We start from the raw sequence: 25,817 nt of genomic DNA, 5'->3' as shown, positions 1-25,817 counted from the left end.
ATTGGTCAATAAATAAAACACTGATTGGCCAGTGGCCAGGCAGGAAGTAGGTGAGAAGGAGAGAGGAGAATTCTGGGAAGCAGAAGGCTGAGGCAGAGACACTGCCAGCTGCCTCCATGACCAGCAGCATGTGAAGACACTGGTAAGCCACCAGCCACGTGGCAAGGTATAGATTTATGGAAATGGATTAATTTAAGCTATAAGAACAGTTAGCAAGAAGCCTGCCACGGCCATACAGTTTATAAGCAATATAAGTCTCTGTGTTTACTTGGTTGGGTCTGAGCGGCTGTGGAACTGGCGGGTGACAAAGATTTGTCCTGACTGTGGGCCAGGCAGGAAAACTCAAGCTACAAATTCTAGATTCTAGATGTTGGATCATCTGGGCCATGGTGTCATCAGAGACCTTTCAGGTGGTCTTGGCTGGTCAAACCTGATGTTATCTTAATCTGGAACAATCCATAGCCTCTGGCTTTCTGTAGAAAGGACCTCTGCTACAAAGTGACACCCTAGCTCATAAACATGAGACAAAAATGAAAGGAATTCTGACTTAGTTTAACTCAAAAGAAATACTCTGGAGCAAGAACCGCAGCTTAGGTCTGGAGAGAAGATGGCTCAGTGGTTAAGAGTACTGTCTGCTCTTCCAAAGGTTCAGTTCCCAGCACCAATGCGACAGCTCACAACTGTCCTCTAACTACAGTTCCAGGGGATCCAACACTGTCTTCTGGCCTCCATGGGCACCAGGTATGCACATGATACGTAGGCATAAATGGAGGCCAAACATTCATACATGTAAAATGATCAAGTAACTTTGCAAAACAAGAATCACATCTCCAAAAAACCAAATCAAACAAACAAGAATTACACCTGCATCACCCTTGTAAACCCACGATCTAGCATAGTGCCGACACACCCTGACTACTCACTGTGTGAAGTCCATGGCTCTAAGCACTACATTTACAACCACCTCCTAAAATTAAGGCTTTCATTTATTGTTCTTTATTTATTTGAGTCAGGGTCTTATTGTGTAGCTCTGGCTGGCCTGGAACTCACCACATAGACCAGGTAGGCCTCAGACTCTTGGAGATCTGCCTGCCTCTGCTTCCTCAGTGCTGGAACTAAAGGCGTGTACAAAACCACACCCAGCAATATTTTTTATATTTTGTTCATTTAACAGTTTTCTTCTTGTTGCTCCTTCCTTCCTTCCTTCCTTCCTTCCTTCCTTCCTTCCTTCCTTCCTTCCTTCCTTCCTTCCTTCCTTCCTCCCTGCCCCCATCTCTCTCTCTTTCTTTTTCGAGACACTCTCAGATTGGCCCAGATCTCACTATATAACCCAGGGTGGCCTCAAACTAGAGGGACCATTCCTGAGATAGCCCTGATAGTCCTGGGATCACAACTGTGGGCTACCATACCAGACCAACAAATATCTGAGTAAATTCCGCAGGCCAGGCATTCAATTAGTGATAAACTATTGCTAAAATGGACCCAACCACTGCACGCGTGTATTTTATAGTTTAGTGGGGACAGAAAGATTTTTTTTAAAGGCAGATTGCGATGAATTTGAAGCTGGAGAGAAGGTACAGTGGGTACAGCGCTCCATACAAAAGCATGAGGACCTCCATTTGGACCCCAGCACCACAGAAAAGAGGAAAAGAGCTGGGTGTGACTATATGTGCATTATTACAACCCAGTACGGCGGGGGTAGAGGTAGGTCGACCAGGCAGGGCTGGAGAGCCACTAGCTTAGCAGGTTCAGCGACAGGCCCCATTTCAAAGGAATAAGGAAGAGAGTAGTAGAGCCAGATGACGGCCATCCTCCTCTGGGCCGTGTGAGCATGAGCAGGAACACACATGTGTGTGCACACAAACATACACACACACACAAACAAATAATAAAAAGAAAAATAACATAAGGAAAGCTGACTTTCGATAATTTAGTTAAAACAGATTTTTTTTTAAAAGGGGATATTTAAGCAGTGATTTAATATCTGACAGAAAAAACTTGTTGTTGTTGTTTTTTTTTTTTTTTTTTTTTTTGGCTTTTTGAGACAGTGATTCTCTTTGTAACAGCCCTGGAACTGTCATGTAGCCCAGGCTGGCCTCAAACAACTGCCTCAGAGTGCTGGGATTAAAGGTGTGCGTCACCACCGCCGCCCAGCCTAGTTTGTCAATTTTAATATTATGGTTTATGTCAATGCTAACATCAGGGGAAGCAAGGTGAAAGTCATAAGCATTTCAATTTTTACACATCATCTCAATGCCAAGAAAATTGGAAAATAAAACTTAAAAAAAAAATAAAAATAAAAATAAAAAGCCCTAGGTAGGGCAAAGTCTACAATACTCAGCAGGATAAAACAAGGACAGGGCCTGCTTGGGCTACTTACTTAGCAAGACCATGCCTCAATAAACACTAAAAAGAGGTTAGGAACACAGCCGGGCAGAAAGGCACTAGGAAAGCATGCTTATGGTTCCGGGTTCAAGGTCCAGACCCCCTGCTACAGCTGGGACTCAAGTCTGCAGTCGTAACTGAGTTGGAGGCTGAGGCTGAATGACCCCTTGAGCAAGGAGTTGAAGGCCAGGCTGGAGATGGCTCAGCGGTTAAGGGCACTGGCTGTTCTTCCAGAGGTCCGGAGTTCAATTCCCAGCAACCACGTGATGGCTCACAACCATCTGTAATGAGATCTGGTACCCTCTTCTGGCCTGCAGGCATACATGCAGGCAGAACACTGTATACATAATAAATAAACAAATCTTAAAACAAAACAAACCAAAGAAGTTGAAGGCTTTCCTGGCAACATGACCAGAACCTATCTCACCAAGAATGAAATAAAAGAAGGGGAAGGGACAGATGGTATCAATATAAAGAAATTTCTTCAGCCCTTATGTCAAACCAGGTAAACACTAAAATGGAAGACTGACCTGGCCCCATTTAAAAATCTGCATTTTCTTACATGTAATAATAACACAGTGAGTTCATGGTACTTACCTTGATATCACTACCTGGCGTGGCACTGAGAGCCAAGATTCGAAAGTGATTTGTGTATTTGACCAGTTCCCTTACAACCTTTAAAAAAAAAGTATTTTAGTTTCATCTGCTCAATGGGAAAAAAACAACGGTTCAGTTAAACAAGGCATTACGTCTGATCTATTATGGTTATTCCTCCACTGATACACAGATATTCTGTGCATGGAACTAACACTAATCATTTCACCCCATAAACAAATGATTTAGGTTTAATAATACACTGAATCTTGACTAATGCTCAAAACATATTATTTAACATACTTGTTTAAAGATGTTGGATGTCACATATAAAGGCATAACATTATTCCCAAGGCAGACTTCAGTAGAACTATTCTGATTAAGAACTAATAAAGCTGGACATAGCGCGCACAGTGATAATCACAGCACTCAGGAGGTTGAGATAGGAGACTTGCCAAAGATCAAGATTAGCCTGGGTTACACAATGAGTTCTAGGCCAGCCTGGGCTATAGATTGAGGTCCAGAAAATGGAAGGATAAAAGGACTGATAAAAGGCCTGAGGATGTAACTTAGAGGAAAAGAGCCCGCCTAGCACGTACAAGGAAGGCCTAAGGTTCATCCCCATCACGGCGGAAACAAAAGCTTTTACGAAAGATAAAATATCCTCAATAACCAATTTTGTCTCAGTCTGCTTTTTTGTGGCTGGGATGAGATACTGACTAAAAGAATATTGGGGGGAAAGAGTTTACCTCATCTTACAAGCTACAGCTGATGGTTGAAATGATGGGAGCCCATGGCATTATGGGATGAAATGAGGGGAGTCAGGGCAGGAACTGAAGCCCAGACCATGGAGGAATGCTCCTTACCAGCTTGCAAGGCCTGCTTTCTCAGATGGAAAACCACCTGCCAGAGGGGGCGGCACTCACGGGGCTGCCCTCCACCCCACAGTCATCATTAATCAGGAGAATGACCCACAGACATGTCCACAGGCCCGTCAGATGGAGGCAATTCCTCAGTTGAGGGTCCCTCTTTCCAGGTGACTCTACTTTGTGTCGAGTTGACAAGAACTAACCAGCAGTGTGCTAGAAGGGGTATCCTGAGGTACCGAAGGATGAAAAGCAAGGGTGTGGCGGTAGCAAGGAAGAGGTTAAACAGACCGCTCTTTGGGTCGGTGCTCTAAAAACCACCCTTTCTCGGATGAATGTGGTGGGAGCCTGCAACCTCAGCTCTCAGGAAACTGAGGAGGACAGCAAGTTCAAGGCCAGTCTGGACCACAAAGCAAGGCCTTGTCTCTAATAACAAATAACAACGAAGAAATGTAAATCAAAGTTATTGGGGGTGGGATGAAGTTCAGTAGTAGGCAGCCCGTCCAGCACGCTGAGGCCCAGAGCTCCATCTCCAGTACTTCAAGTGAAAAAGAAATTGCTGCATGAGAACCAGGATTCAGAGTTCTCTCAGACCATGAAGAGGACTTGGGTCCAGTAACCTGTACTACACACCCCCAGCACAAGTCCATCTACCAAACCGTTACACATGAGAAGTGAGCCGGTGTCTTGCTAACGGCTATCATACCAGCACTTGGGAGGCTGAGGCAGGGGGGACCGGCAAGAGTTTAAGGCCAGCCTGGGCTACACAGTGAGTTTCATCCCGTGCTACACTATGAGGTAATTAATGGTACTGTATTCTGTGACTCGGGGAGATGTATGTTTCATGTAGCTTGTGAACCTGTTTTCACTCATATCTAGAGTGACTCAGGGCTGTTTTGTTATTCGTTAAGTCAATACATGTTCAACTGTATTCACTAAAAGCACAAGACTTACAGTTTTTGAAAAAGATTGTGTGGTTCGCCCCTGAGGAGCCTGGACCCATACTTGGGTAGGTCTCACTTTCCCTGGCTCTTCTTAGAGAAGCCTATATCCACACTCTCAAGCATGTCTTTCTTCTGGACGCCTCCTCTTAATCCTTGTACTGAAACCTATCTTAAAGCATCTGTATTAAATCCCAACACTGCTTCAAAAAAAAAAAGAAAAATCATGTAATGCCTAGACACTTTTTGAAAATAAGATGAGTTAAATAGAAGCTAACTCTACAAAATGAATTTCCACATAGCTGGAATAAGTTTAAACTATCTCTCAAGATGGGTGGAGTGGTAAGTGATGTAATCCAGCTCTGGGGAAAGAGGAGGGAGGAGGGTCAGGACTTCCAGGTCATCCTTGGCTACAGAGTGAGTTCAAAGCCAGGTCTAGCTAAAAAACAAAAACAAATAAATAAACAAAAAGGAACAATAATTAAATATCTTCCTCAAATGTAGATTTCAACGCAATCTGTATTAATCTGGAAAGATAAGAAGAGACTGAAATAAATATATTTCCTAGATCTAGCTAAAGTGATAACGGTAAGAATGATAATTCTCCCTAGGATAACACCGAGTAATACAGTAACAATACTTATCTCCAAGGAAACTGCAAATCCTAAACTGGCGTGAAGCCCAGGGCTTTGCCTCTCCTTCCTTCCCCTACTGCTACTCCCGATCTCTGTCCTCAACCGAGTACATCCCTTTCGGGAGGACCAGCATCTTCAACTACTGACTGGTTCCTACACGACATCGTATCTACTCACACCAGGTTTCAGAACTCCACTGAGCCCTCTCCTCCTCACTACCTACTGCACAAGGGATAATATTGCACAGCTCTACAGTCATCAGCTATGGCGGCACACAAACCATCCCAGCACTATAGTGGCCGACTCGGGAATATTTCAAGTCACAGGCCAACCTGAATTCACGGGGACACCCTGCCTCAACAACAACAATCGCAAACAATACCTCCGAACTGGACACATACAAGGCTACTTGGGCTGCAGACAGCCCGACCGTTAAGGGTGCACACTGCTCTTGCAGAAAGCTTGAGTTCTGTCCCAACACCCATGCTGGCCGCCTGGAACCCTAGCTCCAGGGTCTTCGACAACCTACTCTGGACTCTGAAGGCACCTTCACTCACAGGTGCACAGACCCACCCACTCATGCATATATATGCAACTAAAAGTAAAGAAAAAAAACAAATTTTAAAAAAATAATAAATGCCTTTATGACCAATACTGAGGTAGAACAGAACAGACAAAAACATCTCAACAGAAGAGGGAAAGAGGGGAATCCTTTCCATTTAGTGTCAAGAGATGAATGACGTCTATGACCAAACCCAACAGCATTGAGTGCTCTTCAGAGGAAGGTGCAGTTAGGTACGCTACATATACTATGTCACTTAGTCCTTATAACACTGACAGTTGTTTGCCATCCCACCCAAATGCCAAACAATGGCAATATATATCCCCTTCCAAAGTTTGGATTACTACTTCCCACGTTCCACCTATGCCCTACTTTAAATTGTTGCCTAAACGAAGACCAGGCTTGTCTATAGACTATGAATAAACAGCCTTGCCTACTTTAAGAATGCTTTCATGCCAGGTACTCTACCTAATTTGACAATTCATTGGGATGTTTCGTGAGCTCTGAGGAGGCCCAATGGTCAAAGCAGGCTCTTGTGTAAGAATGCAAATATACTATCTTTAGATAACTCCTATGGAAGAGCAGAAGATATGAGGAGAAGCAAATTCTTCAAGTGGAAAGTCCTTACTGGGAAGGAAGCCAATTAACACGATGCACATCTGACATTAATGTGCTTGCTAAAGTTAGGGGGGCAACAGAATGCTGGGTGTGGTGGCATACAATGTTAGTCCCAGCAGAGGCAGGCAGAGCTCTGTGAACTGGAGGCCAGCCTGCTCTACCAAGTGAGTTCCAGGCCAGCAAAGCTACATAATGAGATCCTGTCTCAAAAAAAAAAAAAAAAAAAAAAAAGAAAGAAAGAAAGAGAGAAAAAAGAATCCGGTTGGTGATGGCACACTTCTGTAATCACAGCACTTGGGAGGCAGAGGCAGTCTGATCTCTGAGTTGGAGGCCAGCCTGGTCTACAAAGTGAGTTCCAGGACAGCCAGGACTGTTTCACAGAGAAACCCTGTCTCAAAAAGAAAAAAGAAAAAAAAAAAAAAAGAAAGAAAGAAAAGAGCAGCAGACACAGATCTGAATGGACAAGGGGGTGTTATTTCCCACCACCACGTGTTCTGACACACTGAGCGCAAAGCTTTTAGAATCACACTAGTGATATTTTACATTACTTAGACCTATTCCCCCAAATGCTCCTGAACAACATATGCCTCCTCTACAAAACAGCATTCAACAACAACAAAAAAGATTACCTGGCAGTAAGCGTAGTTCCCGAGAGCCTTATGAGCTTCATCAACCACAAGACACTTTATCTGGGCAGCAGGACAAGCTCCTCTCGTCAGGTCATTCACCATGACCTGAGGTGTAAGAAAGAGGACCCTCTTGCTGCACCAGATCTCCTTCCTGTTGACAGCTTGAGTTGAGCCTGTGAATCAAAGTGACAGAGGAGCAGGGTGTGGTGGCAGTCCTCCGCAATCCCAGTCACTCCAGAGGCAGAGGTGGAGGGACAACTCACATAAACCCAAGGCCAGCCTGTTCTACACATCGAGTTCCAGGTCAGCCAGGGCTATACAGCAAGAGCCTGTCTCACAACACAACAGAATAAACACACACTAAGACAGCGAACCTTCAGAAACTTCAGACCATCATCGGCAGACTATAAATAAACAGTCTGGCCTGGTTTCTGAATACATCCATGCTCTGGCACTCTACTTAAGGGGAGAACAACTGGAGAGATCCGTTGTAACGTTGCATTTCAAGCCCAAGGGTTGAAGCAGGCTCTTATCTAAGACTGCAATTACAATGTCTTTAGATAATTCCTACAAGAAGAACATAAGCTCTCAGGAGAAGCAAATTCTTCAAAGGGGGAAATCCTTCTTGGATAGGATGCCAAGAAATACGTTCAGCACTCCCACACAATTGATTCAAGACAGTGGCAATTTACAAGTTATCTCTGAAAGTAACCAAAGCAAGTCAATGCATCAGACTTGGCTTTGCTACCGACAGACGGTGCTCTTATGGCAAAGAATGTAAGAGGAACACATTTGCATTGGGGAGTTTTTCCGCCTGGATAGTCATTACCACAAGAGCCAGCCTTTCCCCGGGAGCCGAGTTTTTCTCAGATACCTGTCATTTCGGCCATGTGAGACTGCGGGATACCCATGACGTGGAAGCAGGCCTCCATCTGCTGTGTCACCAAGGGTTTCGTGGGTGCCATGAAAACGACCTTGCCGGAAGGGAACCAGCGGTAGAAATTATACATGACCACGGCAGCAATAAAGGTCTTGCCCAGCCCGGTGGGCAGGCACACCAGGGTGTTGCAGAACAGCGCGGTCCGGGAGATGTGCAGCTGGTAGTCGCGCACCGGGCAATTGGTGGGGTAAATCCACAGGGCGCCGGCAGCCGTGCAGAAGCCGCCGTCCTCGGGATCCAGCTGCCGCTCGGCCTCGTACGCCGCCACCAGCAGCACCTCGTCGTCGTCGTCCTCTTCCTGCAGCGCCTCCGCCACGGCGGGCGAGCGCGCCTGGCTGCAGCCCGGAGCTCCGCCGGCGCCTCGCACGAGGCTCGGGCCCCACGTCTGGAAGAGCGTTCTCTGCCGTCCGCTCATGGTGCCCACCCGCGGCGGGGCTCCGCCGAGACCCCCGCCCGCCTGGCAGCGCAACCGCCGCGGCTCGGACGCCCATCAGTCTCCGGCCGGCGGAGGACACGGTGGAACCCGGGGGCGGGACTGGCCGCAGCCCTTCGGGTTGAAAAAGCCGCCGCCTCGTTTGCAGGGGGAATATGATTGGCTGCTGCTCCGGAAACCTGCTGGAACGCATGCGTATTGTGCGCGGGGGTGGGGGTGTCTTTGCAAGTTGTTTTTTGTTTAAGTTTTTTTTTTTTTTTTTTTTTTTAAACCCCTCCCTGCCCCGCGAGCGCTTAAATGTAATCTACCACAAAACGTGGTGGCACTTGCCTCAAGTGGAGGCTGGAGGATCAGGAGCTCAAGGTCATCCTTGGCTTTAGCGTTTCCAAGCTAAAAGTACTTAAGTAAATAGAATCTAGTTATTCCTTTGCTTCCAATGATGAGGTGTCACCGCTAACTTAGTACCATTTATAATGTTATACAATACATCACTTTGAGGGCTCAGAGAAAGTACATACTCATTAATTTGTGACCTTAACATTATGGACTATTTAAACCTGAAGATGGGAGTAAAAGCAAAAGTGAGAGTTAAATAATTCATATTTTTCTCCATTTATGCTGAGAAAAGTGCAGTCTTCTGTGTCAGAAATGGCAACCCATTATTTTAATATTTTGCCTGTCTAAAGAAAGTGAATGTGCTCTGGACCTGTGTTTATTGGAAAACTAAAACAAGTAAGATTTTTGTTTTGGGATTTCATTTTCTTTTTCTTCCGTATGCTTTTGTTTCACACAGAATCTTGCTGAGGCCCATTCTGGCCTGAATTCATCATGTAGACCAAAATGGCCTTGAACTGGCCAATGTCTTGCCTCAGCTTGCTCTCAAGTGCTACAGGCATGTACTGTGTATCTGCACTGTTACATAATAATTACAGGCTTAGAGCAGTAAGCATCCCTGTGCAGTTGTTAGCCGAAGCTTTCTACTTCAGACTTGGGTTTCTCTGTGTAGCTTTGCGCCTTTTCCTGGAACTCACTTGGTAGCCCAGGCTGGCCCCGAACTCACAGAGATCCGACTGGCTCTGCCTCCCGAGTGCTGGGATTAAAGGCGTGTGCCACCACCGTCCGGCCGGAAAGAGGTATTTTAAATGGAGCTTCATCACGGTGTTTTATTCAAGTTTCTAAATTTGTGCACAAACATCTGTCGTTTGATTTGGGGGCGGTTTGCATTTAGTTTTGTGTAAATAAACTTTTTTTTTTTTTTTGGTTTTTCAAGACAGGGTTTCTCTGCGTAGTTTTGCGCCTTTCCTGGAGCTCACTTGGTAGCCCAGGCTGGCCTCGAACTCACAGAGATCCGCCTGCCTCTGCCTCCCGAGTGCTGGGATTAAAGGCGTGCGCCACCACCGCCCGGCCGTAAATAAACTTTTGATGGGCAAGGTCTAAGCCAATTCAGATGAGATTAGGGTAGAACTAGATAAAATGAGACGGAAACCCGAATGTAGTTATTTTCCTTAAACGGTTTACTATCTGTACCTCTAAAGACATGGTAGGCTATAAAAATTTAAAAAAAGTGTGGGTAATGGCTGCCCAAAGCGTCAAAGTAAAGAGGTTTGACATCACTGCATTCAGTTGGCAAAGCTACCTGCACAGATTTTTTCACTCTACTCAACAGAGTCCTCACAGCCCAGCCTTGACATCACTTTAGTCCCATTCCCTGTTAGATCACAGCAGCCTCGCCTCTGAGCGCCAGCAGGAGGCCCGGGGGCCAGGAAAGGACAGAGACTTTGCGGGCTCAGAAAGGCTGAGGCCCCGCCCCCTGGAGCCTGGCGCATGCTCTGGCCACGCCTCGGGGGCGGGGCCACGCAGGACTGGCGGGCTGACTCAGAAAGGCAGGGAGGCCACGCCCCGGAGGCGGGGCGCCGCCGGACTGAGGCGGGCTGGCTCAGTGCAGCAGCGGCAGCGGGGGAAGATGGCGGCGGCTGTTCCCCAGCGTGCATGGACCGTGGAGCAGCTGCGCAGCGAGCAGCTGCCCAAGAAGGACATTATCAAGTTTCTGCAGGATCACGGTTCAGATTCGGTACCAGAGGCACCTGGGCGGCCGGGCCGGGGCGATCCAGGGCCGCTTCACCCCCCCGGAGATGCCTTACATCCCGGATTCCTCGGTGCCCCCGCCCTCGCCTCCTGTGGCCGGTGCTGGCCAGGCCCGAGCGGCCCGCGTGGGCTCCCACCCTCCCGCCCCTTGGGCCGCCCCTGCTTCCGCGGGGATCGGCCTTGTTTCTTAGGGCTGGCGAGCGAGCTGCAGTCGTAGATTTCAATCTCAGTTGGGCTCTGTGAGGCCGAGGACCTGAGGAAAGGGAACCTGAGATCTTGGGGTCTGAGGCGGGGGACGAGGAACCGCGCATGCAGGATTCCCGGGCGCAGAGTGCTGGCCACTGGGAAATGGGAGGGAGGGGTGTAAAGATGTGGGACGTCGTGTGTGCATCGTACTGGTTTTACCAATTTACTAAATACCGAACTATAATAATCTGTGATTTTCAAAAACTCATATTACGGCTTAACATTTTTTTTTGTTAGAGAGTCCCTTTACCTTTAATACTTAGGGGAATTAAATGTGAAATTTTTGTACTGTGGCCTCTCCTATGGTTATAAACACGCAGATTTGAAAAAATTGTAGTTTTCTAATGCAGTTTTCAGCCTGGTCTCCATCTTAGTCACCCATTTTTTTAGTCACAGGTTGTTTTTATCGGACACCTGACTTTTTGTCCTTTAGAAATGATAATTCCGGCGACCACCTCCCCCCTTTTAATGTTTTTTGGGGGCAACTTCTGACATAGCCCAGTCTGGCCACAAACTCCTGATCCCCTTTCCTTCACCTCCCGAACGCTAGGGATAACAGTCATGCGCCACTATGTCGTCGTGTTCCTTGTCTCTTTAAACTGCTGAATGATGGTACACGTTGTTGAAATCAGAAGGTGCAGCCTGAAATTTGATTTTTTACAGTTTTTCAAATTCTAAAATGTTAAATAATCGATCGTTCTGTGATTCCAGAGTATGAAAATGCTTTTGGCGACAGCCATTTAAATCCATATTTTGCAGTGATCATTCACATACTCAGGCCTGTGTTTTTCCAGGATCTTGATGGAGAGACTCAAGAACTCTTACACTTCCAATTCCTCCCATATATATAATTATTCTGGCATCAGGACATAGTTAAGCCAGTATTTATATAACATTATGTAGTAAGAATAAGAACTATGCTCCATATTTAAATATACAAGAGAGAAAAGGAAAAGACATCATGCAGATAGACCCTTATGCCATTTTAATGGGATTCTTTTTTCTTGAGCCATTCTGCTTTTCAACAGAAGTAGAGTTAGACATTTAATACTTCGAAACGGTACTACTGTAAGCTGTCTTTAAACAGCTTATCCCAATGTAGATTTTATTGGGTTTTTTTTTTTTCTTCTTTTATACTCCTAGGTTAAAATGACCTGATTTGGACAATTTCAAGAGATTTGGAACATCATAATATTTTGTAAAAATAATGCATGATCCCCAGTGATCATTCTCTTACCTTAATTAGTTGATGGTCATTATTTCTGTTAATCATAAAATACTAGATAGTTGTATTTTAGATATTTTCCTGGGCTCTTTCAAAGAAATCACAAGAGTGCTGAAGTAACTGATTACTTCTATATAACCAACTTTTATATCATTTCACCAGTCTTTTATCATTGAAAATTTCTTTTTAATGCAATTTTCAACCTTTTCTCCATCTTAGCCACCCATTTGTAGCACAGGTGGTGGTGCATCCCTTTAATCCCAGAGGGATAAGTAGGTAGATCTCTGGATTCCAGGTCAGCCTGAACTACAGTGTAAATTCTAGGCTGACCAGGGTTACATATTGAGACCCCATCTCAAAAAAGGGGTGGGGAGACAGCAAAGAGGGGAAAATGCAATAGTGATAAAGGTAGTTAACAAAAGAAAAACTCTTAGGTGCTAAAACAGCTTTCAGAAAACTTGGAGGCCAGCAGCTTCCAAATACAGCGGAGGAAGCAGACGACAATGAAGGGCTGTAGAAATGGCTCAGTGGGTAAAGTGTTTGCACACAAGTATGGTGCTGTGAGTGAGGATGCCCAGACAGTCTGCAGTTACAGGAGGTGGTAGTACACAATCACAGGGCTGCATGGGAAGTGGAGACTAGAGAATCCTTGGGAGCTCTTAGGCCCCCTAGCCAGTAAGAGAGACCCTGTCTCAAACAAGGTGGAAAGTGAGGACTTGAGCATACCGTGCATGCTTTTTGTGTGTCCAAACTGACAAACACAAGAATTTTTTTTTTCAATTTTTAACACAAGATTTCTAACTCTCACCTGATTTTAAGATAAACATACTATGAATTGATTTTATTATTATTATTATTGCTTTTTTGTTGTTTCTTGAGATAGTCTTACTGTGTAGTAGCATAAGATGGTCTAGAACTCTCCATTCTGGCTTAGCCTCACATGTGCTTTGTTATTTTACATTTATTTCTTGGCTTAATGTGTGTGGGCTTGAGTGCCATGACACTAGAAGTCAGAGGACAACTTGTAGACTTCTAAAGGCATGCCAAGTAGTATTTTACCAGGGCAGCTGCTTATAGTATGCTTAATGTCTAGATAATCTTTTCTGTGTGTTCTGTAATGGGTGAAAGGTTAAAATGAATCTCTGTCTCCCATACATACTATAGTTCTAACTCTTTAATTCCTGGTATTTCAAAATATGCCTTTTCAGAATGGGATATAAAAATGGCAGTATTTATTTCTTCATTGTTACTATTGAAACATAGTAGCTAGCACCAAAAGGTTGTTTCTAAGTTTCTTGGTTTTGAGACAGGGTTTTATTATTTGTACAGACTAGTCTTGAATTCCAAGCTCAAGGGATCCTCCTGTCTCACTACAGTTCCATCACACCAGGCTCCATTTTTTTGTGTTCTTCTGAGACAGGGTCTCAATGTATCTCAGCCTAGTCTTGAATTCACTGTGTACCTGGCCATGGCCTTGATACTTCTCAATGCTGGGATTTTCGGTGTGTGTCTTCAAACCCAGTTTATGTGGTGTGTGGAATGGATCCCAGGGTTTTGTGCATACAAGGCAAGCACTCTACCCGATGAGCTACATCCTCAACTCCAGGCTCCATTTTCTAATTTTAGAGCCTTCCTACTCGAGGGAAATTGTTTTAACTAATGAGTTTTTTTTTTTTCTTTTAGTTTCTTGCAGAGCATAAACTATTGGGAAACATTAAAAATGTAGCTAAGACAGCTAATAAGGATCATTTGGTTACAGCCTATAACCACCTTTTTGAAACTAAGGTAAGTTATAACGTCCTATTAGAAGAACTTCAGTTAGAAATTTTATTTCCACACTTTTTTTGAAGAATAAGTTGGGGTTTTTTCACCAGCAGTTTTTCTTAAGTGTGATCCATAATTGGACTTTCTGTCATATCAAGCAAGGCTAGTTTACAACATGGTTGAGTATTTGGGGTTATTTTTAAAGGAACCAGATTTAAAAAAAAAAAAAAAAAAACAACTCCTAGTGGTCTAAATCAATACACAAATTCAATTCTTAGGTCATAAATCTGGTAAGCCAGTTGACATTCTCTACACTGTTATAACATGTTATGTGGAAACTGTGAGTTCTATGTCAAGGAAGAACTTAGACTAGTTTAGATGATAAAAACAGATTTAAAGAAATTCTTTAATGTTTGTTTACTACAAAGTGATTATCATCTACAAAAAAGGACTTTTATTGAAGAAGCTTTGAGTAGTATGCGTCTGACTTCCTTGTCTGTTTGTTTTGTTTTTCGAGACAGGGTTTCTCTGTGTAGCTTTGCGCCTGTCCTGGATCTCACTCTGTAGACCAGGCTGGCCTCGAACTCACAGAGATCCGCCTCTAGAGTGCTGGGATTAAAGGTGTGTGCCACTGCCACCCGGCCTGACTTCCTTGTCTGAAGGTCATGGTGCTTGTTTAGAATTTATATCATGAAATGGTTTGAGGTCATAATTTATTGACTTTATTTAAATCGGTAATATCTTTGTTTTTAGATGGTTCCCGTGGGTGATTTGCTTTTGTTTGAGTTATTAATACATAAATGTGTCTTCATTGTACAGGTGCTCATGTATTGGAAGGGTTGAATCTAGATACTCTTCCTAGTTGCTGGCCTGTCCTCAGTACTCACGTTAGAATATTTTTTACAGCGTTTCAAGGGTACTGAATCTGTAAGTAAAGTGTCTGAGCAAGTGAAAAATGTGAAGCTTAATGACGATAAACCCAAAGAAACCAAGTCTGAAGAGGCTCTTGATGAGGTTTGTATCTGATAGTTTTTACTTTTTTCTTCTTTTGGTACTAGGGACTGAACTTAGGACCTCATGCATGTGTGATGTGCTCTACCACTAAATTAATTCCAAGTACTTGTTTTAGTTTTGAGAAGGGCTTCACTAAGTTGTGCAGGCTGGCCTCCATCACCCGACTAGCAGGGATTGCCCCCACCCCCAGCTAACATTTGCTTTATATCTCTAAATAAACTGGGTGTGGTTGAGTACAGCTACTTTTTCAGAGGGAAGCTGTGATTTGGAGTGCACTAACTCCCTATCCTTGGTATAGAAATAAACCCAAGAGCTAGTAGCTTCTGGCCAGAGCTCCCAGGCTTTCTGAACTATTTTAAGAACCTGATTCTGTAGCCAAGTTGGGTTGAATTAAAGAAACTTCCTTTTAAGTTATTTTTAGCTTTTTCTAATGAACATGATGTGCTTGGCTTTGGAAACAGTTCAAGCCTCATTTTCCCAGCCCAGGTTTTTCATTCTTAACATAAACTTTGAAGAATCCTATAAATCATTTGGGGGTTTGTTTATTTTCTTGGATATAGGGTTTTGCTTTTAGTCTAGGTTGGCTTCAAACTCTTGAATTTTTTTTTCCCTGCCTCACCCACCTAAGTACAGGAATTGTAGGCCCAGGTTTAAGCTTATTCATTGCAAGTAGTCAGTATCAATGATAATAATCTACATTTAGTTTTATGGCTTGGGTATGTGTTCACAGACTGAAAGTTAAGGTATAGTGAAGTCAGATAGTTATTAAAGCCAGTTAATTTTGCATAATCTTTTTCAGAAAGCACAAATTAATGTTTGTGGCTATGTACACACAGATGAATTTCGAGTTTTATTATGTTTGATGACTGTTTTATCTATTGAGTAAATATTAAGTGGCTACAAAAGTAAATAAATCTATGATTACTATAGGGTTTCAAAAGCATAGCTTATCCTCATGAAAATTAGACATGTTATAAGATAAACTTATACGCTGTTAAAGAGTTAGGAAAGGGGGTGGTGGTAATGGTGCATACCTTTAATCCTAACCCTCAGGAGGCAGAGAAAGGCAGGTCTCTGTGACTTCCAGGCCAGCCTGGTCTATGTAGTTGAGTACCAAGCCAGTGAGGGCTGTGTAGTACAACCCTGTATCCAAAAAGATAAACAGCCAGGCAGCGGTGGCACACGCCTTTAATCCTAGCACTCTGGAGGCAGAGCCAGGTGGATCTCTGTGAGTTCGAGACCAACCTGGTCTATAGAGCAAGATCCAGACTGGCACCAAAACTACATGGAGAAACCCTGTCTTGAAAAGCCAAAAAAAAAAAAAAAGTAAGTTAAGAAAAAGAATTGTAGTAAAACACAGTTTCTTAGGAGCTAGAAACAATGCATTAAAAATTTTTTTTTCTTTTTTTTTTTTCTAGACAGGGTTTCTCTGTATAGTTTTAGAGCCTGTTCTAAAACTCATTTTGTAGACCAGGCTGGCCTTGAACTCACAGATATCCCCCTGCCTCTGTATCCTGAGTGCTGGGATTCAAGGTGTGCACCACCACTGCACAGCTAATGCAGAGGATTTTAAAGGGTGATTTTTGTAAAGACCTGTAGGTTTGACTATTATTCATTAGAAGTCCTGTGAATAGTTACCTCTCCTTTTACTTTTCCTGTGTCCTTAGAACTAAGGATCTTATTTGTTTTATTAAATTGGTAACACTGAAGTCAATTACACATTCTCTCTCTTCCTGGATCCTCTCAGTGATACTGTGCTCATCCCTGTTGTTATCCCTGTCTGTGCTTGTACTTTGGAACTACAGAGGAAAAATGATGAAGAAACAAGCAGAAATTGTTCACTAGGCCTGGTCTGAATTCATGTTAGTTTGGCTAATTTGAGGCAAAAGTCACAAGACAGTATTCTAAAAATCAGAGTGCAATTCATTGCTCTCATGGGTACTCATGTAGCAGAGAGGATACATTCTCTTAAGAAAATGATGGGCAGGTGCAGTGGCTCAGTTGGTAAAAATATTTGCATTACAGGAGAAAGGACTCTTGAATCCCGAAAACCCATTTTAAGCCAGCCAGATAGAGTAGTAGATTGCCTGTAATTCTAGCACTCCAAGGAGAAGGGAAGCAGGGACAGAATCCCCGGAGTTTGTTGCAACCCAGGCAACCCTCAAATGCATGATGATCCTTCTTCCTCGTCTCCCAAGTACTGGGATTTGGATAGGCTACCGTGCCCAAATTAGACTTTTTTGCTTATTTGGTTTTTTGTGTTTGTTGGCAAATAACGGCAGCTCTGGGGCTCAATTTATTATTTCTTTGTTGATGGATGCTATTTTGGGCTGTAGAATGTGTAGTAGATATCTGTGCTGTTAGTGTTCTGTCAACACGACAAAACCAGTCATGTGGGAAAAGGGAACCACCATTGAAGATGTGCTGCCATCGGATTGGCCTGTGGGCCTGTCTGTGGGGGCATTCTCTTGATTGATGTGGGCATGTGGTCTAAGGTTATGTAAGAACACAAGCTGAAGGCTGGGCGGTGGTGGCGCACGCCTTTAATACCAGCACTCAGGAGACAGAGCCAGGCAGATCTCTGTGAGTTTGAGGCCAGCAAGGGCTACACAGAGAAACCCTGTCTGGAAAAACAAACAAGCAAAAGAACACAATCTGAGCAAGCCATTAACCTTTCCTCTGTCAGGGCCTTCCTGACTCCCCTTAGTTACGCACTGTGTGTGATTTGAGATATGAAGGCCAAACTAAACCCTTTTCCCCAGGTGTAGCTGGTTGTTTCTAGCCAGCTTTTCTTAGATTACCCCATCTACCTTGTACCTCTGGGCTTTTGTCTTTCTCTATTTCTGTATACCTTTCTTTACTCTTACTCCTTGTCTTGCTGTGTAGCTGGGTGACTGGCCCCTGGAGTCCTCCTCCTTATCCTGCTCCTGGATCTTTCCTCCCAGATTTCTCCTCCTATTTATTGGCTCTACCTACCAGCCCTGCCTATCCTTTTTCCTGATTTGTTATCGGCTGTTAACTCTTTATTAGACCAATCAGGTGTTTTAGACAGGTAAAGTAACAAGTTTGACAAAGTTAAACAAATGCAACATAAAAGAATGCAACACATCTTTGCGTCATTAAACTAAAGTATCTCCAGACAATCCTGAGTTCCTGAGGAAGCAGAATTCCTTGTGTAAGGTAGACTATTGTTATGAACTGCACTGTAGTGCTGGTGAAATGGCTGAGCCGGTACAGGTGTGTAAGGGGAAGCCTGGCATCCAGATTTTGTCCCCCAGACTTCACATACAAGTGGAAGGAGATGAGTCTTGGAGAGATGACTCAGAGGTTAAAAACATTTTCTGCTTTTCCAGAAGACCTGAATTCAGTTCCCAGCACCCATGTGGGCATTTCATAACTACCTGTTACTCCAACTCCAGGGACCAGACTCTACTGGCCTTCACAATTACCCACAAATATATGGCATGCACTCACATACACACAGATAAAAGTAAACCTTTAAAAAAAAAAAAAAAAAGGTGGGTGGGGGCTAAGAGAATCAACTCTGACCCACATGTATATATACACACTAAAAACTTTAAATAAAAAATGGAAACATAGTGTCAGGTGTTCATGCAGGAAGCATTGCAGAGAGGAATGCTTGGCAGGTGTCCTGAGTTTGAAAATGGAAAAGATTCCACAGAGATTGTATCTTCCATGGTGTAGGCCTTTGGGCATAACAGTAGTAATTTTTAACATCATTCACAAGAACTACCTATGTCAAAGATGCACTCAGCAGACTTTTAAATTGGCACAGTTTTGTTCAGACCAAAGCCCCATTTACATGTGTGGGTGACTGGGCCTTTTAAGGAAGAGTAACAGTGAGGGAGAGGGAATGGCAAAGACTAACGGGGCAGGAAGTGAGATGTTTTTGAGACCCAAGGAGAATAGGAAACTCTGTGTTGCCAGTCAGGCTCTTAAACACAGACTGAGACAAGAGCCTTAACCTTTAGGATGGCTGGAACAGACCGGAAATTCTTCTGGAAGTGGTGTTGGTTGTTTTTGCTCTTTTTTTTTTGGGGGGGGGCCTCCACCCAGCTCCCAAATAAATCACACATGGAGGCTTATTATTACTTATGAATGCCTGGCCTTAGCTTAGCTTGTTTCTTGCCAGCTTTCCTTAAATTATCCGGTCTACCTTTTGCCTCTAGGCTTTTCCTGTTCTCTTACTTCTGTAAATCTTACTTTTACTCCATGGCGTGCTGTGTAGCTGGGTGGCTGGCCCCTGCTGTCCTTCTCTGGCTACTGATTTCTTTCCTCTCTGATTTCTCCTTCTATAAATTCTCTCTGCCTGCCAACCCCTCGCCTATCCTTTCTCCTGCCTTGCTATTGGCCATTTAATTCTTTATTAGGCCATCAGGTGTTTTAGACAGGCACAGTAACCCAGCTTCACAGAGTTAAAGGAATGCAACATAAACAAAAGTAACACACCTTAAGATAATATTCTATAACAGGAAGTGTTGAATTTCTCAGAACGGTTACCCTAGAGCAGTGGCTCTCAGCCTTCCTAATGTTGTGACCCTTTCATGCAGTTCCTCATGTGGTAACCCACAACCATAAAATTTCCTTGCTACTTCATAACTAATTTTGGTACTGTTATGAATATTAATGTAAATATCTGACATGTAGGATATCTGGTATATGACCCCAAATGGGTCATGACCCACAGGTTGTAAACCACTGGCCTAGAATAAGGCCCTTGAGCTATTGGAAACTATTATTGCTCCTCTAGTCTTCACAGGTCGATTCAGACCTAGCCCAGAAAAGGATAAAACCCTGGCTAGTTTGGTTAATAAAATCTTTATCCAAGGGAGAGACTATTAGCAGAGAGACTAAATAAGTTCTGAAAAGTTCAGGAATCTAAAGTTAAGGGAGTCAGACAATTGAATACATGACTTGACCAATTGCAACTAGGTAGGAATAAAGAATAATAACACTATTTTTCTCATTTCCAAACCCAGGAACCAAATAGATTTTAAATCCTTGATAACTAGCTTTGCTACTTGTTTTAAAAGATTTTTTTTTTAGATTTATAATCCAAAAATTAATTTGGATAATGCAGATCCATTTCTGAATACAGGAACCATTTATTTGCATGAGTATTTTTTTCCCTCCAAAATTTGTTGTTGTTGTTGACAGGATCTCAGCTTGCAAATCTGACTGGCCTGGAACTTGATACATAGACTAGGCTGGCCTTGAATTCACAGATCTGCCTCTTTGAGTGCTGGGATTAAAGTTGTATGCCACCATTCCTGGTTCCTTCTAAGATTCTTGAGGGGTCATAGCCAGGCTGTGGATGGAGGCAATGTCACTGTATTCATTTTCATTGCATATGATCAAAAAAAATCTAGTAATTGGCATGGGGTAGGGAATGTCATAGTACCTTAGGAATTTAGTTTTATTTTTCTAACTTTGAGAATTTATGGTATTGAATGATTAACAAAGTCATGCCATGAGAATTTTAGTTTCCAAAGATACTGTAAGTTGTTTGACATTAAATTATGGCCTCGTATGTGAATAACATTCTCATGGTTGGGTTGTTTTCTTAACTCATGTTGGCTGCAAGTAGTTTGTTACTCTGACCTAACTTTAGTAACCATTATTTATAAGTATTCTGTCATCTTTTTAAAAGGACATAAATACGTATTTTATTTTTAGGGTCCACCGAAATATACAAAATCTGTTCTAAAAAAGGGAGATAAAACCAACTTTCCTAAAAAGGGAGACGTTGTTCACTGCTGGTATACAGGGACACTCCCAGATGGAACTGTTTTTGACACTAATATTCAAACAAGTAAGTCTTATCGTTTGTGCACTAGATAGATAAGCAAAAGGTCATTCTTTTTTCTTTGCTATTACTTTTCCCTGATGTCTTTTGTACCAAGATTTTCTTGGTGGTGGTCTACCATTCGTGGGTTGTTGGCTGGCTAATCTTGATCATTTGGGAAACAAAAGATGTGGAACTTGAAAGCTTTATGTCTGTTTTCAAACTCTTGAGACTTATTAAAGAGGTTTAGCGTGGCTGTTAGTTGTGGCACTCCGAGAACACAGTGGAAGTGGCATCTGCTCCTCTCCTAGTGTCAAGTGCTTTCTGTCCTAAGAAAGTGGGGACCACATGAAGAAAAGCATTGTGTGTCCATGATAAGGGAGGTCAGTGCTCCGCTTGCTTTGCTAATAGTCTATTCTGCATTTAACTACTAAGCACCACAGGAGTGAGGAACTTGTTCCTATTAAAAAAGTATTCATACCCTTTATGCATCTAGTCACCTCTTAAAGGTTCCCTTAAACTTGCAACACTGCGACATGGGGGACCAAGCCTCAGTATCAGGTTAGTAGGAAAAGCAATATTCTAACCTAGCAGTGTCCCAGAATGCTTTACAAATTTTAATGTAAAAACAGAAAATAAAAATAATCCCAGCACTCTGGAAACAAAAGGCAGGAAATTCACTGTAAGTTCAGGGTCTAAGTAGTGAGTTCTAGGGCAGCTATACAGTGAGATTCTGCCTCAAAGAAGTCAATATAGCTTGTTATTTAGTGGTCCAGATCCTCTGCTTTCAGGTTGTGTTCATCTTGAGGCTATATGCAGTTGTAGGTAGCTATGTATGTATGTGGTACAACAGTCAATCACATACTTCAAACATGTTTTAAGGTTTCTTTTATAACTTTGTTGGGCAGTTTTTAAATACTTTAATAATACAGTTTAGAAGGTAATTAAAACTATAGTATGTGATTAAAAGGTAAATCTGTTTTGCAGGTTCAAAGAAGAAGAAAAATGCCAAGCCTTTAAGCTTCAAGGTTGGAGTAGGCAAGGTTATCAGAGGAGTAAGTAAATAAAGATGGCAAATGAATCTCTAGGTATTCTAACAGGATTGTTGTGTAGGCTTTTAAAAAGTTTGGATTGTGGGGATGGGGAGCAGCTTTGTGATGGAACACTTGAGTAGTATATACAGGGTCCTAGCTAGGTTAGATTCTGAACATGTCTTCTTCTTTATTATTAATAATAATATTATTATTATATGCCTTTCCTGGAACTCACTTGGTAGCCCAGGCTGGCCTCGAACTCACAGAGATCCGCCTGGCTCTCCCTCCCAAGTGCTGGGATTAAAGGTGTGTGCCTGTGCTGCCACTGCCACCGACACCCCCCAGCTCATTATTATTCTTTTGCTGTGAATTGACACCATGACCCAGGCAGCTCTTATAATTGGAGGCTTGTGTACAGTTTCAGAGGCTAACTTAGTCCATTAATGTCATGGTAGGAAACATGAAGGCATGGTGCTGGAAAAGCAGCTGAGAGCTTTACATCCAGATCTGCAGGCACCAGGCAGACAGAGACACTGGGCCTGGCATGTTCCCAGCAACACACCTCCTCCAACAAAACCACACTCTTCGCCCTCCCCCAACCCCCCCCCCCAAACAGGGTTTCTCTGTTTATCAGCTCTGACAGTCCTGGAACTGACTTTGTAGACCAGGTTAGCCTCTAACCCAGAGAGATTCACCTGCCTCTGGCCCCCAAATGCTGGGATTAAAGGTGTGCACCACACCTGGTAAATCCACACTTCCCAATCCTTCAAAGCAGTTTATCAAATGGGGACTAAGCACTCAAGTATATGAGCCTATGGGGGCATTATCATTCAAACCACCAAAACATACAAAAAACATTGTGTAAAAATCCAAGAATTAGGGTTGGAGATATAAGGAAAATAATCGAAGTCAGAAAGACTTTGTAGTATCCTTGCTGGCTGACCTGGTTACAAGTTTTCTAGGTGTCAATTTCCCCATTATAAAGTAAGAATCCTGGGCCAGGCATGCTTGTTCACACCTTTCATCCAAGCACTCCAAGCAGATGTAGCTAGATCTGTGGAGGCTCCAGCCAGGGCTACCTAGAGACCCTATCTGAACAAATAAACAATATTGACAAACTCCAGAGCTATAAGCTTTAGGGAGTATAATTTAATATAATGAGGACTCATACAGTAGTTTCTATGTATCAGCTTATTTTGAAAGTTAATACTGTCAGAAAACAGCCTTTCACATTTAATATTTTTTTATTAGAAAATTATTATTTTTTTTAATTTTACATACCAATCCCAGTTCCTCCTCCTACCCTCTCTCCTCCCACACCCTCTCAGAGAGGGTAAGGCCTCCCTTGGGGAATCAACAAAGTCAACTAAGTTGAGGCAGGATCAAGCCCCCCCCCCCACTCCACACACACCCTCCCTCTACAACCCCACCCCTCCAGTGTCAAGGCTGAGGAAGGTGTCCCACCCTAGGGAATGTGTTTCCAGAAGCCATTTTGAGGTAAGTCCTGGTCCCGCTGCCAGGAGCTCCCTAAACAGATCTAGCCACATAACTTTCACCCACATTCAGAGGGCCTAGTTCGGTCCCAGACATAACATTTTTTGGCACATATAATGAAGAAATCTATTCTACTGAAGTACTTGTAGAAAGAGCAATTGATTTCTTCTAAAAATCTTTGAGACATCAACATGCTTTTATTTGTCCAAGCATATGAGAAATAAAAGTAAACCTTAAGAAGTTAGCCTTAAGTAAGATTAACTATTAATAGTGTATTGAAGAAATTAGAAGTTGATAATTTCCTCAAATTATGTTTTGTTAGAACTACCTGTTTATAAATTTTCTCAGAAACTCAAATTGTGACGTGCAAAATGTTTACTTAATAATGTAGCTACAAAAATACGACATACTGCTTTCTGTAAATCTAAGATGAGACTTAAAGACTTCTATGTAGAACTCAAAACAATGTAAAACAGCAGGTCAGAGATTTTAGTACAAGATGTAGCTTGACTAAAATATACAAGGTTTGATCTCCAACCTAACAAGAAAAAAAAAAAAAAAGGCTGACTGGAGCTTTGCTTTTAACTTGTTGAAACTTCTTGTTAAGGAAATTGAAGACAGATTTAGGAATTCAACAAAGCATATCATCTTAGGGCAATAATAGAATTTTTTAAAGGTTATTTTTACAGTTAAGTCATGGTGGCACACACTTTAATCCTAGCATTTGAGAGGCAGAGGCAAGTGGTACTATATGAATTCAAGACCAGCCTGGTGGACAAAGGGCGCATAAGCTACAGCTACATAGAAAAACCAGGATCTGTCTCAAACAAACAAAATTACTGTGTTTTGTATGTTATGTGCATATGAGTACCCATGGAGACCAGAACAGGGGGTTCCCCGGGAGCTGGAGTTAGAGGCAGATAGGAGCTGCCTGATGTGGGTGCTGGGAACGGAACTCTGCCAGTGTTAAAATGCCTTAACTTCTAAGCCATCTCTGTAGCACCAGTAGAATTAAAAAATATGTTTATTTGCGTTCTGTAATCGCGTATATTTTGTTCTTGCTTTTAGTGGGATGAAGCCCTCCTGACTATGAGTAAAGGAGAAAAGGCTCGACTGGAGATTGAACCAGAATGGGCCTATGGAAAGAAAGGACAGCCTGACGCCAAGTATCCTTTTTCCTTTATAATTTAAATGCACGCACGCCAAAACCAAATTCCCACAGATTTAAGATGGGGCCAGTGACTGATTCAAATCTTAGAAATAGAACGTAAACAATGGTTACCACATGTAAAATGACAGAGACCACAGGACAAATAATGTTAGTAAGCATTTATTAATAATTACAGTACTATGACAAACTGGTTTGTCAACATTTACAAAAAGCAGAAAGGCAATGATTGTAGACCATTTAAGACTTTAATCCAATAGTTAAGTGGGAAGTAATTTTTAGGTGTTGATTCCATTCTTGTTGGCAAAATTAGTTTTGATATTGGGATTTTTGGGGATAAGGAGTGAGGTTAAAGTTGGAAGTCATCTCTGTAGTCTTAAAAAAGTTAAATTCATTTCAGCTTGCCTGCAGCTTCATCTCATGTGAAAGCATAAGATAGTGGCTAATTCAGTAGCATTAGTGAGGCATTCAGGTAAGAATAATACTGTTGAAACTCAACTTTTGTGATTGCTTTCTTTTGATCACTAAGGATACTTTTAGGAAACTCAAGCCAGCCTGAGTCAAAGACAAATCTCTTCTTAAATTTATTGGGACACTCTCTCTGGGCTACCCTGTAAGTATTTCTGTCTCCAGCACACAAATGTTGAGGCTTAGGGGTGTGCTGCCACACCAACACGCTTTCTTTTGAGCTTAAATTACTAATAGCCAGATTTCACAATTCTAGTATTATGCTATAGGTTAGTGGTTGGGGGAGAGGCACTTTTCATCAGTTTTACCTTGACCATTTCCCACAGAATTCCACCAAATGCCAAACTCATTTTTGAAGTAGAATTAGTAGATATTGACTGAAACCAGTGCTTCAGAAGACATCAACAATAAAAACTTGGCCTTGAAACTTAATGTGACAAAATAGAGCTTGTTACTATTTTAAGGGAAGAGTCAACTGGAAAATTCAAGGAGTTAAAGCTTGTTTACTTGATCTCAATTTTTGAGAAATGTAACCCCCTGGAAGTCCCTTTAAGTCTCAGATATTTTACTATAGCTGTGTAAAATATTAAAGAGAACTGCTTTTCCTTTTACCTCATATTGTAAACTAAAAGGCTCAATAAAAATGTCATGGATTGTCTTGATTAGACTTTGTGTTGCTGTATTAATGTTCGGATTAGGTTAAGCAGGACTTGGGAGTCCATCCAAATAAGAGTATAACTGTTAATCAAGGTGGCTATCTTTGTCCAGGACATTTTAAAAATATTATTCCATGGTGAAAGGTCAAAGGCATAGAACTTGAAACAGAAAATCAAAGTAAATACAACATTCTGGTAGGAAGATAATAAATTTAGAGAAAGCTTACTTCAAAGCAATGTTAATCTGTATTTGG

At 42.5% G+C, this 25,817-nt stretch overlaps 2 protein-coding genes across 2 annotated transcripts in view; one reads left to right on the top strand and one right to left on the bottom strand.

Moving 5' to 3' along the window:
* Window positions 1-8,674, bottom strand: part of Fancm (FA complementation group M) — a 57,370-nt gene extending 48,696 nt beyond the window's left edge. Inside the window, exons 1-3 of the mRNA XM_028858949.2 lie at window positions 8,105-8,674; window positions 7,231-7,403; window positions 2,983-3,060 (exon numbers count right to left, since the gene is read on the bottom strand). Coding sequence (XP_028714782.1) covers window positions 2,983-3,060; window positions 7,231-7,403; window positions 8,105-8,585 — 732 coding nt within the window. The 5' untranslated portion in view covers window positions 8,586-8,674. The remainder of the gene's footprint in view (window positions 1-2,982; window positions 3,061-7,230; window positions 7,404-8,104) is intronic.
* A 1,844-nt stretch (window positions 8,675-10,518) lies between these two features.
* Window positions 10,519-25,574, top strand: Fkbp3 (FKBP prolyl isomerase 3). Its single transcript, XM_028858991.2, has 7 exons — window positions 10,519-10,674; window positions 13,843-13,944; window positions 14,830-14,937; window positions 20,635-20,770; window positions 21,731-21,798; window positions 24,340-24,437; window positions 25,234-25,574. Exons 1-7 carry the CDS (start codon window positions 10,567-10,569, stop codon window positions 25,286-25,288), a joined length of 675 nt encoding a protein of 224 aa, XP_028714824.1. The 5' UTR covers window positions 10,519-10,566; the 3' UTR covers window positions 25,289-25,574.
* The last annotated feature ends 243 nt before the right edge of the window (window positions 25,575-25,817 follow it).

Source organism: Peromyscus leucopus, chromosome 14, assembly GCF_004664715.2.
Source record: "Peromyscus leucopus breed LL Stock chromosome 14, UCI_PerLeu_2.1, whole genome shotgun sequence".
In the NCBI taxonomy this organism is placed as follows: Eukaryota; Metazoa; Chordata; class Mammalia; order Rodentia; family Cricetidae; genus Peromyscus; species Peromyscus leucopus.
The sequence above is the reverse complement of the archived record's forward strand: the minus strand, read 5'-3'. Positions and strand labels throughout refer to the sequence as shown.